The 18,991-nt window shown below is 41.4% G+C and overlaps 1 protein-coding gene across 1 annotated transcript in view; it reads left to right on the top strand.

The window, feature by feature from the left end:
• The window catches only part of LOC117517217 (LIM domain kinase 1-like), a 42,588-nt gene that overhangs the window by 10,304 nt on the left and 13,293 nt on the right, over positions 1–18,991 (top strand). The window contains exon 2 of the mRNA XM_034178160.1: positions 9,919–10,057. Within this exon, the coding sequence (XP_034034051.1) occupies positions 9,919–10,057 (139 nt within the window). The remainder of the gene's footprint in view (positions 1–9,918; positions 10,058–18,991) is intronic.

Here is an 18,991-nt window from a genome sequence, read left to right as displayed (position 1 = left end):
ATCCCTCAGGGGGGGCTGCATTAAAAACAGACATCATTGTGTAAAAGATCTTACTGCATGAGCTCAGGAACACTTCAGAAAACCATTGTCAGTTAACACAGTTCGTTGCTACATCTACAAGTGCAAGTTAAAACTCTACCATGCAAAGCGAAAGCCGTACATCAACAACATCCAGAAACGCCACCACCTTCTCTGGGCCCGAGATCATTTGAAATGGACAGAAGCAAAGTGGAAAAGTGTGCTGTGGTCTGATGAGTCCACATTTTGAATTGTTCATCAGCCGCTCAAAGGGCTTTACAAATAATGCCTCACATTCACCCTGATGTGAGGGTGCTGCCATACAAGGCGCTCACTAGACACCGGGAGCAACTCTGGGATTAAAGCCCTTGCCCAAGGGCCCTTAGTGAATTCCAGTCAGGCTGGGATTTGAACCAAGGATCTTCTGGTCTCAAGCCCAACACTTAACCACTAGACCATCACCTCCGCCAATGGCAATGGAGGATCATTCCTGTTGCCATTTGCAACCTCACCACTAGATGACACTAAATCCTACAAACTGTAGCTTTACAGAGACTAAAGAATAGTTATGAATTTTGAAATTTTGGTTTCAATTTTGAATTTTTAAACCTGTGTTTGTTACGATTTTGTTCTAATAATGAACCCAGAGTTGCAGACAGAAATCATGAGACGTGTGTGCGATCAAAACCCCAGAGTGATTTATTGGCAGAGCCAAGAGCAAACAATTCATGAAATGCAAAAACAAAATACAAAAGTTAATCCCAGGAGGAGAACAGCTGAGCGTACAACCACAAAGCAATAGGTGTTGACAGATAAAACACGGAGAGAAAAATTATACTCACAGAGCGCGTGGAGAACAAACAACACCGAATGAACCCACAACCAAAGACTGACAGGTGACAACTTAAATACCAGATGACCTAAATGATTACAGGTGGGAGGAATCAGCACGAGCAGCAGATACACAAGGAAATGAACAAACACGAGGTAACTGAACAGTATATATCAGTATAGTAGGCGGTGGTAAACAGAGCAACTGATTTCAAAGGGTGAGTGGCATAAAAATAAAATAAACAGCCATCAATAAATGAAGGAAAACTCATAAACACAACATAGAACTCAGGTGTTAATAAAGTGCAAGGGTAGAGAAACTAACATAATAAATAAATTAAGTAAAATCGTGGCATAAAAATAAAATAAACAACCATCAATAAATGAAGGAAAACTCATAAACACAACATAGAACTCAGGTGTTAATAAAGTGCAAGGGTAGAGAAACTAACATAATAAATAAATTAAGTAAAATCATAAACTCACAAACAAAGAAAGCACTCAGGAGCAAATGGGAGGGTAGAGGACTAAACATAAATAATGTGAAAAAGAATAAAAACTTTAAGGACTAAATCATGACCAATACTCAGGGTAAAAGCAATGTGGAACCAGACTGAACAGGTGAGGATCAAGGGGTGGGACAAGGGGGCCCAGACCACCAACAAGAAACAGTTATGAACAAGTAACTTATACAGAAAAACCCCAATACATCAATTCCACAACAATCTTAAAGGTGCACAGACGGGGAGCAAATCCCAACAGTACCCCCACCCCAAGGGATGGCCCCGACGGCCCACAAACACCCCCCACAACAAAAACAGGGGGAACAAAAAACAGACACCAAAAGCAAAACAAAAAACAACAGAAAAAACCCCAACAGAAAAAACCCCAAGAACCACAAAACAACACAAACCCGGTAGGAGGACGGGGCCGGAAGGCAGGTACCACCACCAGCTGGGGCCAGACTGTGCAGACGGGCAAGATTCAGAGCAACAGTCGAAGGGCGACTGTAGGACCAGCAGGTGTCCCAAGCAGGGTCAGGCGGGTGGCTACATGTTTGGCAAGAGTCCACTGCTGCATCAGGAGGGTGACCAGGCTGCTGGCAAAAGTTCATCAGGACATCAGGAGCGTCGCAGGCAGGCCAACAGAATTCTGCCCCCACCTCGGGGCAGAAGGGGAGGTGATGGTCTAGTGGTTAAGGTGTTGGGCTTGAGTCCAGAAGATCATGGGTTCAAATCTGCGCCTGACTGGAAAATCACTAAGGGCCCTTGGGCAAGGCCTTTAATCCCCTATTGCTCCCGGTGTGTAGTGAGCGCCTTGTATGGCAGCACCCTGACATCGGGGTGAATGTGAGGCATAACTGTAAAGCACTTTGAGCATCTGATGCAGATGGAAAAGTGCTATATAAATGCAGTCCATTTACCTCGGGCGGCTTCTTAGACGGCATCCTAGGAACTGCTGTGGGCGGAATGCCGGACGGCGCACTAAGAACCACCTTGGCCGCGGGCAGAGTGCCAGATGGCGCATTGAGAAGCACCTTGGCCGCGGGCGGATTGCCGGACGGCGCACTGAAAACCACCTTGGTCGGAGTGCCAGACGGCGCACTGAGAACCACCTCGGCCGCGGGTGGATTGCCGGACAGCGCACTGAAAACCACCTTGGTCGGAGTGCCAGATGGCGCACTGAGAACCACCTCGGCCGCGGGCGGATTGCCGGACGGCGCATTGAAAACCACCTTGGCCGTGGGCAGAGTGCCGGACGGCGCACTGAGAACCACCTTGGCCGCGGGCAGATTGCTGGATGGTGCACTGAGAACCACCTTGGCCGCGGCCGGAGTGCCGGATGGCGCACTGAGATGCCAAAGTCGACCCAGGCATGTGACCAACCCAACAACAGAGGCCCACAACAACATCAGGAGAGTCATCACCAGGCCCACAGGTACACCCACAGCCAACTGCCTTGACCTGAATGGCTCCTCTGAGACATCCATGTCATCTGAACCAGGGGCAGACGGCTCCATCAGAGCACAGACAACCCTGAGCATGAAGCCGTTTGGTTCCACTGGGCTCCTGCCCCTCTCAGGTGTTGGATCTGATGATCCCATGTCTGCTGACTCCGCCAGACCACTGAGGTGGTAGGACTGAGGGACAACCGGCCCTTCACCAACCATGCAGGCCTCCATCATGGCAGTGGCCTGCTCCATCAGAACCTCTCAACAAAACTTTAAGGACCTGTGGCCCACTCTTGGGCTGACTGTGCTGGAAATTATTATTTTTTCTTTAACTTTGGGATCTGTTCCTAAATGTTTAAAATCTGCAGTGATTAAACCATTACTTAAGAAACCTGATCTTGACCATAGTGTATTGAAAAACTAACGGCCGATATCAAATCTATTATTTTGCTCTAAAATTCTGGAAAATGTGGTGTCACAGCAGCTCGTGGACTATCTTACTGAGAATAATCTCTCTGAGCCACTGCAGTCTGCTTTTAGAAAAATATCATTCCACAGAGATGGCTCTCACTAAAGTGGTGAATGATCTTCTGCTTAGAATGGATTTGGACATCACCACGGTTCTGGTGCTGTTAGATCTCAGTGCTGCATTTGATACAGCGGATCATCATATTCTACTTGATATCAATCAATTAATCAATCAACTTTTTTCTTGTATAGCGCCAAATCACAACAAACAGTTGCCCCAAGGCGCTCCACATTGCAAGGCAAGGCCATACAATAATTATGAAACACAGTCTACGTCTAAAGCAACATAACCAAGGGATGGTCCAGGGTCACCCGATCCAGCCCTAACTATAAGCCTTAGCGAAAAGGAAAGTTTTAAGCCTAATCTTAAAAGTAGAGAGGGTATCTGTCTCCCTGATCTGAATTGGGAGCTGGTTCCACAGGAGAGGAGCCTGAAAGCTGAAGGCTCTGCCTCCCATTCTACTCTTACAAACCCTAGGAACTACAAGTAAGCCCGCAGTCTGAGAGCGAAGCGCTCTAATGGGGTAATATGGTACTATGAGGTCCCTAAGATAAGATGGGACCTGATTATTCAAAACCTTATAAGTAAGAAGAAGAATTTTAAATTCTATTCTAGCATTAACAGGAAGCCAATGAAGGGAGGCCAACACGGGTGAGATATGCTCTCTCCTGCTAGTCCCCGTCAGTACTCTAGCTGCAGCATTCTGAACCAACTGAAGGCTTTTTAGGGAACTTTTAGGACAACCTGATAATAATGAATTACAATAGTCCAGCCTAGAGGAAACAAATGCATGAATTAGTTTTTCAGCATCACTCTGAGACAAGACCTTTCTGATTTTAGAGATATTGCGTAAATGCAAAAAGGCAGTCCTACATATTTGTTTAATATGCGCTTTGAATGACATATCCTGATCAAAAATAACTCCAAGATTTCTCACAGTATTACTAGAGATCAGGGAAATGCCATCCAGAGTAACGATCTGGTTAGACACCATGCTTCTAAGATTTGTGGGGCCAAGTACAATAACTTCAGTTTTATCTGAGTTTAAAAGCAGGAAATTAGAGGTCATCCATGTCTTTATGTCTGTAAGACAATCCTGCAGTTTAGCTAATTGGTGCGTATCCTCTGGCTTCATGGATAGATAAAGCTGGGTATCATCTGCGTAACAATGAAAATTTAAGCAATACCGTCTAATAATACTGCCCAAGGGAAGCATGTATAAAGTGAATAAAATTGGTCCTAGCACAGAACCTTGTGGAACTCCATAATTAACTTTAGTCTGTGAAGAAGATTCCCCATTTACATGAACAAACTGTAATCTATTAGACAAATATGATTCAAACCACCGCAGCGCAATGCCTTTAATACCTATGACATGCTCTAATCTCTGTAATAAAATTTTATGGTCAACAGTATCAAAAGCAGCACTGAGGTCCAACAGAACAAGCACAGAGATAAGTCCACTGTCTGAAGCCATAAGAAGATCATTTGTAACCTTCACTAATGCTGTTTCTGTACTATGATGAATTCTAAAACCTGACTGAAACTCTTCAAATAGACCATTCCTCTGCAGGTGATCAGTTAGCTGTTTTACAACTACCCTCTCAAGAATCTTTGAGAGAAAAGGAAGGTTGGAGATTGGCCTATAATTAGCTAAGATAGCTGGGTCAAGTGATGGCTTTTTAAGTAATGGTTTAATTACTGCCACCTTAAAGGCCTGTGGTACATAACCAACTAACAAAGATAGATTGATCATATTTAAGATTGAAGCATTAAATAATGGTAGGACTTCCTTGAGCAGCCTGGCAGGAATGGGGTCTAATAAGCATGTTGATGGTTTGGATGAAGTAACTAATGAAAATAACTCAGACAGAACAATCGGAGAGAAAGAGTCTAACCAAATACCGGCATCACTGAAAGCAGCCAAAGATAACGATACATCTTTGGGATGGTTATGAGTAATTTTTTCTCTAATAGTCAAAATTTTGTTAGCAAAGAAAGTCATGAAGTCATTACTAGTTAAAGTTAATGGAATACTCAGCTCAATAGAGCTCTGACTCTTTGTCAGCCTGGCTACAGTGCTGAAAAGAAACCTGGGGTTGTTCTTATTTTCTTCAATTAGTGATGAGTAGAAAGATGTCCTAGCTTCACGAAGGGCTTTCTTATAGAGCAACAAACTCTTTTTCCAGGCTAAGTGAAGATCTTCTAAATTAGTGAGACGCCATTTCCTCTCCAACTTACGGGTTATCTGCTTTAAGCTACGAGTTTGTGAGTTATACCACGGAGTCAGACACTTCTGATTTAAAGCTCTCTTTTTCAGAGGAGCTACAGCATCCAAAGTTGTCTTCAATGAGGATGTAAAACTATTGACAAGATACTCTAACTCCCTTACAGAGTTTAGGTAGCTACTCTGCTCTGTGTTGGTATATGACATTAGAGAACATAAAGAAGGAATCATATCCTTAAACCTAGTTACAGCGCTTTCTGAAAGACTTCTAGTGTAATGAAACTTATTCCCCACTGCAGGGTAGTCCATCAGGGTAAATGTAAATGTTATTAAAAAATGATCAGACAAAAGGGAGTTTTCAGGGAATACTGTTAAGTCTTCTATTTCCATACCATAAGTCAGAACAAGATCTAAAATATGATTAAAGTGGTGGGTGGACTCATTTACTTTTTGAGCAAAGCCGATAGAGTCTAATAATAGATTAAATGAAGTGTTGAGGCTGTCATTCTCAGCATCTGTGTGGATGTTAAAATCGCCCACTATAATTATCTTATCTGAGCTAAGCACTAAGTCAGACAAAAGGTCTGAAAATTCACAGAGAAACTCACAGTAACGACCAGGTGGACGATAGATAATAACAAATAAAACTGGTTTTTGGGACTTCCAATTTGGATGGACAAGACTAAGATACAAGCTTTCAAATGAATTAAAGCTCTGTCTAGGTTTTTGATTAATTAATAAGCTGGAATGGAAGATTGCTGCTAATCCTCCGCCCCGGCCCGTGCTACGAGCATTCTGACAGTAACACTACCTCTAACCTTAGTGACATGAAATTTGGGGTTCCACAGGGGTCCGTCTTAGGCCTCCTGCTTTTCTCCCTTTATATAGCACCCTTTGGGTACAGATTACAGCATTTTGGGATTACCTTTCACTGCTATGCTGATGATACTCAGCTATACATGCTGATAACTGCTGGTAATCTTGTTCACATAAAATCCTTAGAAGACTGCCTTGCATCAGTAAGAAGTTGAATGTCGAGAAACTTTTAAACTCTGATAACACTGAAACGATGGTTCTTGGTCCAGTGAAACATTGGCATCAATTTGACCAATTAATGCTCAGCCTCGGCTCGTGTGTCATACATCACAAAGTGAGGAACCTTGGGGTAATTTTTGATCCTACATTGTCCTTTGACCTCCACATTAGAAATATTATGAGGACTGCTTTCTTCCACCTACAAAGTATAGCAAAGATTCGTCCCATCCTGTCTATGGCTGATGCTGAGACCCTGATCCATGCGTTTATCTCTTCCAGATTGGACTACTGCAATGTTTTATTTTCTGATTTTCCACAGTCTAGCATTAGAGCTCTCCAATTGGTTCAAAATGCTGCAGCCAGACTTTTGACACAAAACAAAGTTTGACCACAAAGCACCCATTTTGGCATCACTTCACTGGCTTCCTGTCCCAGTGAGATCAGATTTTCAGGTTCTGCTACTGGTCTATAAAATTGTTCACGGACTGGCATCTCCCTACTTAGCTGACCTAATTAAATCTTACGTACCATCCCGGGTTTTGCGTTCTCACAGTGCAGGACTATTTTGTGTCCCTAGGGTGAATAAGAAGTCTGCAGGTCAAAGAGCTTTCTATGATCGTGCCCTTGTTCTGTGTAATGATCTCCCTGCTTCAATAAAACAGTCAGATTCTGTGGAGACTTTCAAGTCCAGACATAAGACACTTATTTTCCCTTTCGTATGGCTAGCATACTTGTATAGTTTTGTTTTACACTTTTTACTCTTTTAAGTCATTTTATTTGGAAACGGAGCGTGCCGAGGGCTCAACTTTACCTAAATTGTGGATCTTTTAGTGAAGTTTAGGGCTAGTGGCTGGCGATCACCTTAGTATTTCTTCTGTGTTCTTGTTGTTCAATGCTGGCAAATTATACAGTATTTCTTGTCTTTCTAATGCCTGATTCTGTTTTTTTCTCTCTGTTTAAGGTGCAGCTCCATCCAGAGATGGGAGTTGTATTTGTGTTGGCGACCCTCCTGTCCTGTGCACCAACAGCATTTCCTGTTTAGTCATTTTGTGAATTGTTCTGTTTCTGTGAATTGTTCTGTAATTTATGTCTGTAGCATGGCCCAAGCATAGGGTCACCCCTTTGAGTCTGGTCTGCTTGAGGTTTCTTCCTCAGAGGGAGTTTTTCCTTACCACTGTTGCTCTGCGGGGTTAGTAAGGTTACACCTTACTTGTGTGAAGTGCCTTGAGGCAACTCTGTTGTGATTTGGCGCAATATAAATGAAAATAAATTGAAATTGAAATTGATGAAGCCAAGGGCTTCATCAAATCAGGACCTTCAGCGTGCACTGGGGCAGTTTGCAGCCAAGTGTGAAGCATCCAGGATGAAAATCAGCACCTCCAAATCCGAGGCCATGGTTCTCGACCGGAAAAAGGTGCTTTGCCCTCTTCAGGTCAGTGGAGTGTCCTTGCCTCAAGTGGAGGAGTTTAAGTATCTCGGGGGTCTTGTGAGGGACGGATGGAGCGTGAGATCGATAGACGGATCGGTGCAGCATCTGCAGTGATGCGGTCACTGTATCGGACTGTCGTGGCGAAGAGAGAGCTGAGTAGGGGCAAAGCTCTCGATTTACCAATCGATCTATGTTCCGATCCTCACCTATGGTCATGAGATTTGGCTCATGACCGAAAGAACGAGATCACGAGTACAAGCGGCCGAGATGAGTTTCCACCGCAGGGTGGCTGGGCACTCCCTTAGAGATAGGGTGAGGAGCTTGGTCACTCGGGAGGAGCTCGGAGTCGAGCCGCTGCTCCTCCACGTCGAAAGGAGTCAGTTGAGGTGGCTCGGGCATCTTTTCCGGATGCCCCCTGGACGCCTTGCTGGAGAGGTGTTCCTGGCACGTCCCATTGGGAGGAGACCCCGGGGAAGACCCAGGACACGCTGGAGGGACTATATCTCTCGGCTGGCTTGGGAACGCCTTGGGGTTCCCCCGGAGGAGCTGGGGGAGGTGTGTGTGGATTGGGAGGTCTGGGCAGCTTTGCTTGAGCTGCTGCCCCTGCGACCCGACTCCGGATAAAGCGGAAGAAAATGGATGGATGGATGGATGGATGGATGGATGAAATTGAAATTGAATTGAAAAATTGAAACCTACATAGACTAACAAGTGCACATGTCAAATACATTGTGCATAGTCTTTATTTTATTTATTTATTTTTCAGGTGGGGGGCTTGGATTGGTCCGAGCAGTGCATTCGCTGAGCGGGTATGTCAAGCCCCTGTGGCGGTGATAAACTGTGGCTACGTTTACATGGTATTAATATTCGGGATAAGATCAACATTCCGGTTTCAGAATCAGTAGGAATAACCCATTTACATGCTTAAGCAGACAGAGTTACTCCTGTATACATGTTCATTGGAATCATTTGGAATATCCCCATCTAAACAGCGATGCACGTCTTCCACGGTGCTTGATTTGGCCTGACGTTCGTGCAAATCCTGCTTCGCGTAACCTTTTGGCCACCTTCTTGTAAAAGTCGCTATCTCTGTACTTTCTACCGTCAATAAAAGACATTATATTCATGTCTTTCATGATACTAATGAAGTACTCGGTTTCCTCCTCGCTCCAAAAGTGTGGTGCTGTGCTGTCGTGTCTGGATATCCCCATGCTTCTTTACCTCTGCTTGTGGTGTCCGGTGGGTTGCGCGCGCCGCATACAAGTAGTTGCTGTACTCAAAAGACCAAGATTCCTTGCGGATAGGACATGCACAGAACACAAAATAATGTTCCTTTCTATGGGGATATCCCGATGCATGTTTATATGACCCGATATTCGGGTTAGAAAAGAAGTAACCCAGGGGTTATATTCGGGTTTTTAAAAATCGGAATATGAGCAATTTGGGTTTTGCGGGTGTTTACATGGCCATACGCAACTGGGTTATTGCTAATATTCCGGTTATGAAAGGGTTATGAAAGGGTTATTGGCTGCATGTAAACGTAGTCTATGATGTCCTGGAGTGACACCAGAGGAGACTTTGCCTCCAGTTTGTGATGGCTGAGTGCATCATGTTGCTGTTGGCCTGGTCACAGAGGCAAACAGCTGGTGTCAGTGACAAAAAAACCTAACTAAGGAAGATCAGGTGACAGACCTGGAAGTATTTCACCTGATCCTGTGTGGTAAAACAGGTCGGCTTTCCTTAGACAGAATCCATCACTGATTGGACTCATGTTACTGTTCTGAAACACACTTCTGAAGGAGCCAGTAAATCTAACAGCCTGTTTAATTTAGCATTTTATCACCCTAACTCGATCTTACGGTGTCGTCTCACACTGTCTTCTCCGTGCTTCTCTGCAGGTGTAGTGAATGCGGCTGCATCTTGTTTCACTGGTACTATGAGCGGGAGAAGCGGCTCTACTGTAAGAAGCATTACTGGACCCGTTATGGCGAGCAGTGCCACGGCTGCAAGGAACCCATTACAACAGGACTCATCATGGTAACACCCATTGAAAAACTTTTTTATCCTGAAATTACAATAAGATCAATAAGAAAAATGGCCAAAAGTTCGGAACGCATTGCATGGCCAGGGGGTCATAGGTTCTACAATGAAATGGAAGCATCTGGTTTACAGATGCTTCCATTTCAAACACTTGAAATTTTTGGAAAAAAAGTTGAATTTCATGGGGATAAATAATTTTCTCCTCGTGTACGTAGACCAGTACAGTACTTGACTCATACTAATTACCATTATCAAGGTCCCCTTTTATCCTGAAAAATAAAAATTGCCTCTTATTTTTAGAAGGTGTGGGGTTCATGAATTTAATGGGTGCAGTATTGTTTGAGAACATTTGGTGTAGGGCCCGTTTTTGACAGTTGGCAACTGACTTGCAATGACTCAGTGTAGAAGAACACCAGCAGACGTTTAAGAGGCTAAGGTAAGCAGCTAATTGTATAATCCTTGTTTTCAAAGCTTCTTTTCATTTAGTGAGGTAAACTGAGTGTGTTTTCAGCTTGACCCGTTCCATCACATTATATAATCGGTTCACCCATGACAGTATTCATGCTCTAAATCAGGGGTGGCCAAGTTCGGTCCTCGAGAGCCACATTCCTGACCCTCTTACTTGTCTCCCTGCTCCAACACACCTGAATCCAATGAAAGACTCGTTAGCAGACTTTTAAGGGAGACAACTAAGAGTGTCAGGAATGTGGCTCTCGAGGACCGAACTTGGCCACCCCTGCTCTAAATCAATAATCAATACAAAAAAGATTAACCCCACAACTTCTAAAAATGGAGCACAGATTGAAAAATGTGATTGTTGAACTTTAACCCCTAGACACTGCAGTGGAGCTGCCTGGTGACAGTAGTACTGATTGTGGGTGTGAAGACGGTGTGCTGAAAAAGGAATTTGTTGCTCTCACTCCAACTCCCCTCAACAATAAGGATTTTTTTTTTTTTTTTATCAAACACTACTGAATACATATATCAACTGCATTTTCCATTAAAGTGGTTTAGAGTGGTGTTAGAAAGCACTGCTAACCACATATATATCACAGTATTTGTTACAGTCACGTCTAGAAGTAACGCCATTGACACAGGTTTTGTCATTTTACCTCTGTACGCCAACATAATGGAGCTGAAATCAAACAATCAAGATGTGTTCATAGTGTGTAGACTCTCAGCTTTAATTAAAGGGGTTTAATAAAAATACTGTATTAACCATTGAGGAATTATATGCATTTACAAGCATGTTGCCTGTGGGGATCCACGGGTTCTAGATTGGGTAGTATTTATAAAATAGGTAGCTGACATTTTTCAAGGGTGGTAACAAATTATGCAAAGTTTCTATAATGATTTGGAATGGTGTGTGAGTCCAGAATGTAATTATCAAAGTCTGTTGTTCACTGTTGTTATGTAATATCCGTAATTTCTCCAAAAATATTAGTCTCATCGACATTACATTTTGACGGCGTTCATCCTTGACCCAGAATACATAAGCATACCAAACAGCAAATGTCAGCTCTCTCTAGTTTCTCTGTGTTTGAAGGTACACTCACACACACACATACATGTACACAGAGGCCTCTTCGCTTTTAATATATACAACCCCTGGCAAAAATTATGGAATCACCGGCCTTGAAGGATGTTCATTCAGTTGTTTAATTTTGTAGAAAAAAGCAGATCACAGACATGACACAAAACTAAAGTCATTTCAAATGGCAACTTTCTGGCTTTAAGAAACACTATAAGAAATCAGGCAAAAAAGATTGTGGCAGTCAGTAACGGTTACTTTTTTAGACCAAGCAGAGGGAAAAAAAATATGGAATCACTCAATTCTGAGGAATAAATTATGGAATCACCCTGTAAATTTTCATCCCCAAAACTAACACCTGCATCAAATCAGATCTGCTCGTTAGTCTGCATCTAAAAAGGAGTGATCACACCTTGGAGAGCTGTTGCACCAAGTGGACTGACATGAATCATGGCTCCAACATGAGATGTCAATTGAAACAAAGGAGAGGATTATCAAACTCTTAAAAGAGAGTAAATCATCACGCAGTGTTGCAAAAGATGTTGGTTGTTCACAGTCAGCTGTGTCTAAACTCTGGACCAAATAAAAACAACATGGGAAGGTTGTTAAAGGCAAACATACTGGTAGACCAAGGAACACATCAAAGCATCAAGACAGAAAACTTAAAGCAATATGTCTCAAAAATCGAAAATGCACAAATGAGGAACGAATGGGAGGAAACTGGAGTCAACGTCTGTGACTGAACTGTAAGAAACTGCCTAAAGAAAATGGGATTTACATACAGAAAAGCTAAACAAAAACCATCATTAACACCTAAACAGAAAAAAACAAGGTTACAATGGGCTAAGGAAAAGGAATCATGGACTGTGGATGACTGGATGAAATTCATATTCAGTGATGAATCTCGAATCTGCATTGGGCACGGTGATGATGCTGGAACTTTTGTTTGGTGCCGTTCCAATGAGATTTATAAAGATGACTGCCTGAAGAGAACATGTAAATTTCCACAGTCATTGATGATATGGGGCTGCATGTCAGGTAAAGGCACTGGGGAGATGGCTGTCATTACATCATCAATAAATGCACAAGTTTACGTTGATATTTTGGACACTTTTCTTATCCCATCAATTGAAAGGATGTTTGGGGATGATGAAATTATTTTTCAAGATGATAATGCATCTTGCCATAGAGCAAAAACTGTGAAAACATTCCTTGCAAAAAGACACATAGGGTCAATGTCATGGCCTGCAAATAGTCCGGATCTTAATCCAATTGAAAATCTTTGGTGGAAGTTGAAGAAAATGGTCCATGACAAGGCTCCAACCTGCAAAGCTGATCTGGCAACAGCAATCAGAGAAAGTTGGAGCCAGATTGATAAAGAGTACTGTTTGTCACTCATTACGTCCATGCCTCAGAGACTGCAAGCTGTTATAAAAGCCAGAGGTGGAGCAACAAAATACTAGTGATGTGTTGGAGCATTCTTTTGTTTTTCATGATTCCATAATTTTTTCCTCAGAATTGAGTGAGTCCATATTTTTTCCTCTGCTTGGTCTAAAAAAGTAACCGTTACTGACTGCCACAATTTTTTTTCATGATTTCTTATAGTGTTTCTTAAAGCCAGAAAGGTGCCATTTGAAATGACTTTAGTTTTGTGTCATGTCTGTGATCTGCTTTTTTTCTACAAAATTAAACAACTGAATGAACATCCTCCGAGGCCGGTGATTCCATAATTTTTGCCAGGGGTTGTAGATATATACAGTCTCTTCTTCTTCTTCTTTGTTTTTTGGCTGTTCCCGTTAGGGGTCGCCACAGCAGATCAATCGTTTCCATCTCACCCTGTCCTCTGTAACTTCCTCTGTCACACCAACCACCCGCATGTCCTCCCTCATCACATCCATAAACCTCCTCTTTGGCCTCCCTCTTCTCCTCCCTGGTGGCTCCATCCTCAGCATCCTTCTCCCTATATACCTTGAGTCCCTCCTCTGCATATGTCCAAACCATCTCAATGTCACCTCTCTGTCTTTGTCTCCAAACTGTCCCACCTGAGCTGTCCTTCTGATATGTTCATTCCTAATCTTGTCCATCCTCATCACTCCCAAAGTAAATTGCAACATCTTCAGCTCTGCCACCTCCAGCTCTGCCTCCCATCTTTTTGTTAGTGCCACCATCTCTAAGCCGTATAACATAGCTGGTCTCACTACTGTCTTGTAAACTTTACCTTTCACTCCTATACACATCTTTCTGTCACAAATCTCTCCTGCCACCTTTTTCCACACACCCCACCCTGCCTGCACTCTCTTCTTGCAGCCCAGTCTGATGTTTTTTCGTCCTCCCATCACAAAATTATCTTTAAATTATCAGAGTCAGTCAGAGCTGCGTGTCGTCAGAGCGAGCTGCAAAAAGTTTGTACCTGAGTTTTCAGAGGTGGTGTTTGTAGTTGCCATCTGCCACGCCGGTGTTTGCCAACCCGGACAGTGGGAATACCACCTCAACCGGCAACTTAGCCCCGCGACTGGACAGCAACAACGTCCGAGGCCCAACGTGGTGAATTCACTGAGGCCGCGCGCTGCGTCATTAAAGCCGCGCGTCACGAGTGCCGCTTCCCCGAGGCCTCGTGCAGCCACCGCGGATCCATCAGCGCGGAAACACAGAGGCCGCGCGGCACCAGCGCAGTGCAGATCCATCCCGGTGACAAACAACGCAGGCTGTTAACATCGGCGATCGACAAGCTGCTCATAAGCCGACCATGGGGCCTAAGAAGGTTCTGACAGCGGAGGAAGGTGACGATATTAAAAAATCTCTGGACTTTCTATCAGAGGAGATTTCTGTTGTGAAGCAGCAACAGAAATCAATCATGGATCTGGTGGAGGAGGTGAAGGCATTACGGCTCCAGAATGCCGAGAAAGACCGGCATCTGGTGCAGCTGGAAAATAGAGTGGCTGAATTGGAGCAGTACACCAGAATTAACGACGTCATCATCACAGGTCTTCACATCAAACCACGGTCCTACGCACGGGCGGTAACAGATGAGAGCGGAGGGGATCCCAGTGAACAGGAGGTCAGCTCTGTGGAAAAACAGGTTGCTGATTTCCTCCTATCTAAAGGTATAGAAATGGATTTAAATAACATTGAAGCGTGCCACCCTCTGCCCCGGAGAAATGACGGTGATAAACGAACCGTCATCATGAGATTCATCAACAGAAAACACAAAACAGCACTGTTAAAACAAGGAAGAAAACTGAAAGGGACAAACGTATTCATCAATGAACATCTCACCAAACGGAATGCCGACATCGCCAGGAAAGCACGCTTCTTAAAGAAACAGGGAAAAATCCAGCACACATGGACTTCAAACTGTAAAATATTCATCAAACTGAACGGATCACCAGAACAAGCAAAAGTCATGGCAATAAGGAACATCGAGGAGCTGGACAAATATGAACAATAGTGTTTCTTAAAGCGAGGATCTGGACAAATATGACCAATAAGGTATGAGGACACAAACACATCACAACACCATGACACAGACCAGAGGAACCTATTCATCTACTACCTATTCATCTACATCTGGAGACAAGAAGGATATAACTCAAAGGATTGCTGATCATGGAAAAGTAGAACTGAGAACATTTAAATACACAGACCACAATGTACTGGACTTGGAGCACGATATAGACCCGGACAATAATTTCTTCTCAAATATCAATGACAGTTGTTGCTATTATACAGATGAACAGTTTAATCGGATCATTAAAACGGATAACAAATTATCAATAATCCATTTCAACAGCAGAAGTCTATATGCAAACTTTAACAACATTAAAGAATATTTAAGTCAGTTTAAAAAAATATTTAACATAATTGCTATATCAGAAACATGGATCAATGAAGATAAAGGAATGGATTTTGAACTGGATGGATATGAATTTAATTGTGTAAACAGAAAAAATAAGAGTGGAGGAGGAGTGGCTGTGTATGTGGATAAGAACATGGATTATAAAATAGTAGACAATATGACAACTGTGATTGATAACTTATTAGAATGTATAACTATTGAAATATGTGAAGAAAAAAGCAAAAATGTATTAGTCAGCTGTATATATAGAGCACCAGGATCTAGTATTGAAACATTCACTGACTGTATGGGAAAAATGTTCTCAACAACTAATCAAAAAACTGTGTTCATTTGTGGTGACTTAAATATTGATCTGCTCAATCCAAATAAGCATAAAATATCAGATGAATTTATCAGTATAATGTACAGTATGAGTTTATATCAAAAAATCACCAGGCCAAGCAGAATTACATCCCATAGTGCCACCTTAATTGATAATATATTCAGCAATGATATTGAGAATAACACTGTGAGTGGATTATTAATCAATGACATTAGTGATCATCTACCAGTTTTCATCGTTTATAATAGAAACCATCGGCGGAATCAGCCAGAGGAGAAAATAAAATACAGGCGAGTGCGGACAGAGGAAAACATGAACACACTAAAGAAGGATTTACAGGAGCAAAACTGGGAAAAGGTATACAGTGAAAGTGATGTTGATAGTGCATATGAAACTTTTTTACAAATATTTACATCATTATATGATAAAAATTGTCCAATTAAACAAGACTACAGAAAACAAAAAATCCAAGCTCGACCATGGATGACGAAAGGGTTATGAAATGCATGTAATAAGAAAAATACACTGTATAGAGAATTCATAAAACTAAAGACTAAAGAGGCAGAAAATAGATATAAGAAATACAAAAATAGATTAACTAATATTATACGGGTATGTAGGAAAGAATATTATAGTAACATATTATATAATAACAAAAACAATATTAAAGGAATATGGGATATATTAAATAGCATTATCAAAAATGGTAATAAAAAACAGAGTTACCCTCAGTATTTCATTGATAATAATGTCAAGAAGGAAAATAAGGATGAGGTAGTCAACGGTTTTAATAATTTTTTTGTAAATATTGGACCAAGCTTGGCAGAAAAAATTCCCGATTCCCAACCTGAGGATTGGGATAATAATCTTATAGAAAGAAATCCCTGTTCAATGTTCCTCACAGCAGTGGATGGAAATGAAATTATAGACATTGTGAATAATTGTAAATATAAAACATCTACCGATTTAAATGAAATTGATATGGTGGTGGTAAAACAGGTCATTGAATGGATTGTAGAACCATTAACATACATCTGTAACTTATCATTTCAAACCGGTAAATTTCCCAATCAAATGAAAATAGCTAAGGTTGTGCCGCTGTATAAGACTGGGGATAGACACCACTTCACAAATTATAGACCTGTTTCTTTGCTTCCACAATTTTCCAAATTATTAGAAAAGTTATTCAATAATAGATTAGACAAATTCATAAATAAACATAAATTACTTACTGATAGTCAATATGGATTCAGAGCACATAGTTCAACATCACTTGCATTAATAGAATCAGTTGAGGAGATTACAAACGCCATAGACCACAAATTACATTCAGTTGGAAAATTTATAGACCTTAAAAAGGCTTTTGATACAATTAATCATGACATATTAATCAATAAACTTGAACAGTATGGGATTAGGGGGTTGGTGTTGCACTGGGTGAGAAGCTACTTAAGTAACAGAAAACAGTTTGTGAAGTTGGGGGAATATACATCATCATGCTTGGACAATGCTTGTGGCGTCCCACAGGGGTCAGTATTGGGTCCAAAACTGTTTCTAATTTATATAAATGATATTGTCAATGTTTCCAAAATATTAAAATTAGTATTATTTGCAGATGACACAAGCATTTTTTGTTCAGGGGGGGATTTGCAGGAGTTACTGAGGAGGATCAGTATAGAAATGGGAAAATTTAAAATATGGTTTGACAGAAACAAATTATCATTAAACTTAAGTAAAACAAAATACATGTTATTTGGCTATTGTAATACAGACATACAGGTTCAGTTACAAGTCGAGGGGGTAGATATTGAAAGGGTACATGAAAATAAGTTTCTGGGGGTGATAATAGATGATAAGATAAACTGGAAGACTCATATAAACATATACAAAGTAAACTGTCAAGAAGCATTTCAGTTCTAAACAAAGCGAAACATATTCTGGACCACAACTCACTCCGCATTCTTTACTGCTCACTGGTTTTACCATATTTACAGTACTGTGCAGAGGTATGGGGTAATACTTATAAAGGTACAACACAATCACTATCAGTAATGCAGAAAAGAGCTATAAGAATTATTCATAATACTGGCTATAGAGATCATACAAATCCACTATTTTTACAATCCAAATTCTTAAAATTCACAGACTTGGTTTATTTTCAAACAGTACAAATTGTGTATAAAGCAATAAACAATTTACTTCCAGCAAATATTAAAAATATGTTTTTTAACAGATCAGGGGATTACAGTCTGAGGGGGAAATTTAATTTAAAGCATCAGTGGGCACGAACAACATTAAAAGGTTTCTGTATTTCTGTCTGTGGGGTGAGGATGTGGAACAGATTGGGAGTGGGGCTCAAGCAATGTCCAAGCATGAACCAGTTCAAACAGCGGTACAAAAATATGGTTTTTTCTGGGTATAGGGAGGAGGAAGGGTAATGAGGGTTAGGGTGTTTTTGTTTTTTGCTTCGGCTTGTAAATATATAGTATTTTGTATGTAAGTAGGTATGTGTAGGTGTATATTTATGTTTGTGTATATATATGTGTATATATGTATATGTGTATATATGTATATGTGTATGTGTATGTATGTTGATGTGTGTATGTATATATATATGTGTATGTATATGTATATATATTTATATTAATATCGGTTTAGGTGTGTAGGAATCTATGTGTATATGTGGCAAAGGGTATTACTGGTTGTGGGGAAGAAGGGGTAGGGATAAATAAGCTGATGCTTCACCCTACCCCTTTTCGGACATGTTGGGTACACAGTAGGAACTTTTTTGTTGTTGTCTTTACTGATCTATCTTGTAATTGTTGTTGTATCAAATGTTCGAAATAAACAGTTTTCATTCATTCATTCATTCATTCATTCATTCAAAATGATTCAAATTTTCGTGATGGGTTTTTTTTTAAACTCACTATTACTAAACCTACTCCTACCTCCAACCCTAACCTTAACCATAACCTAACCCTACTCCTTTCCCCCAACCTAACCATAACCACTCCCGACCCCGCTGCACTTTTAATTACGTGCATCCGTCACGGAATGAATTAGAATAAATTCGTGCTCCCATGATGAAAATTTTGCACTTTTCGTGACAATATGATGAACCAATAGATTAATGTATATTTCATGCTGCTGAATCACGACATGCCGTGAGACTGGGTTACTTCTTCACCTCTCTACCACACTCTCCATTACTTTGAGTCATTG

The sequence above is a fragment of the Thalassophryne amazonica genome, chromosome 9 (genome assembly GCF_902500255.1).
Source record: "Thalassophryne amazonica chromosome 9, fThaAma1.1, whole genome shotgun sequence".
Lineage (NCBI taxonomy): Eukaryota > Metazoa > Chordata > Actinopteri > Batrachoidiformes > Batrachoididae > Thalassophryne > Thalassophryne amazonica.
The sequence above is the reverse complement of the archived record's forward strand: the minus strand, read 5'-3'. Positions and strand labels throughout refer to the sequence as shown.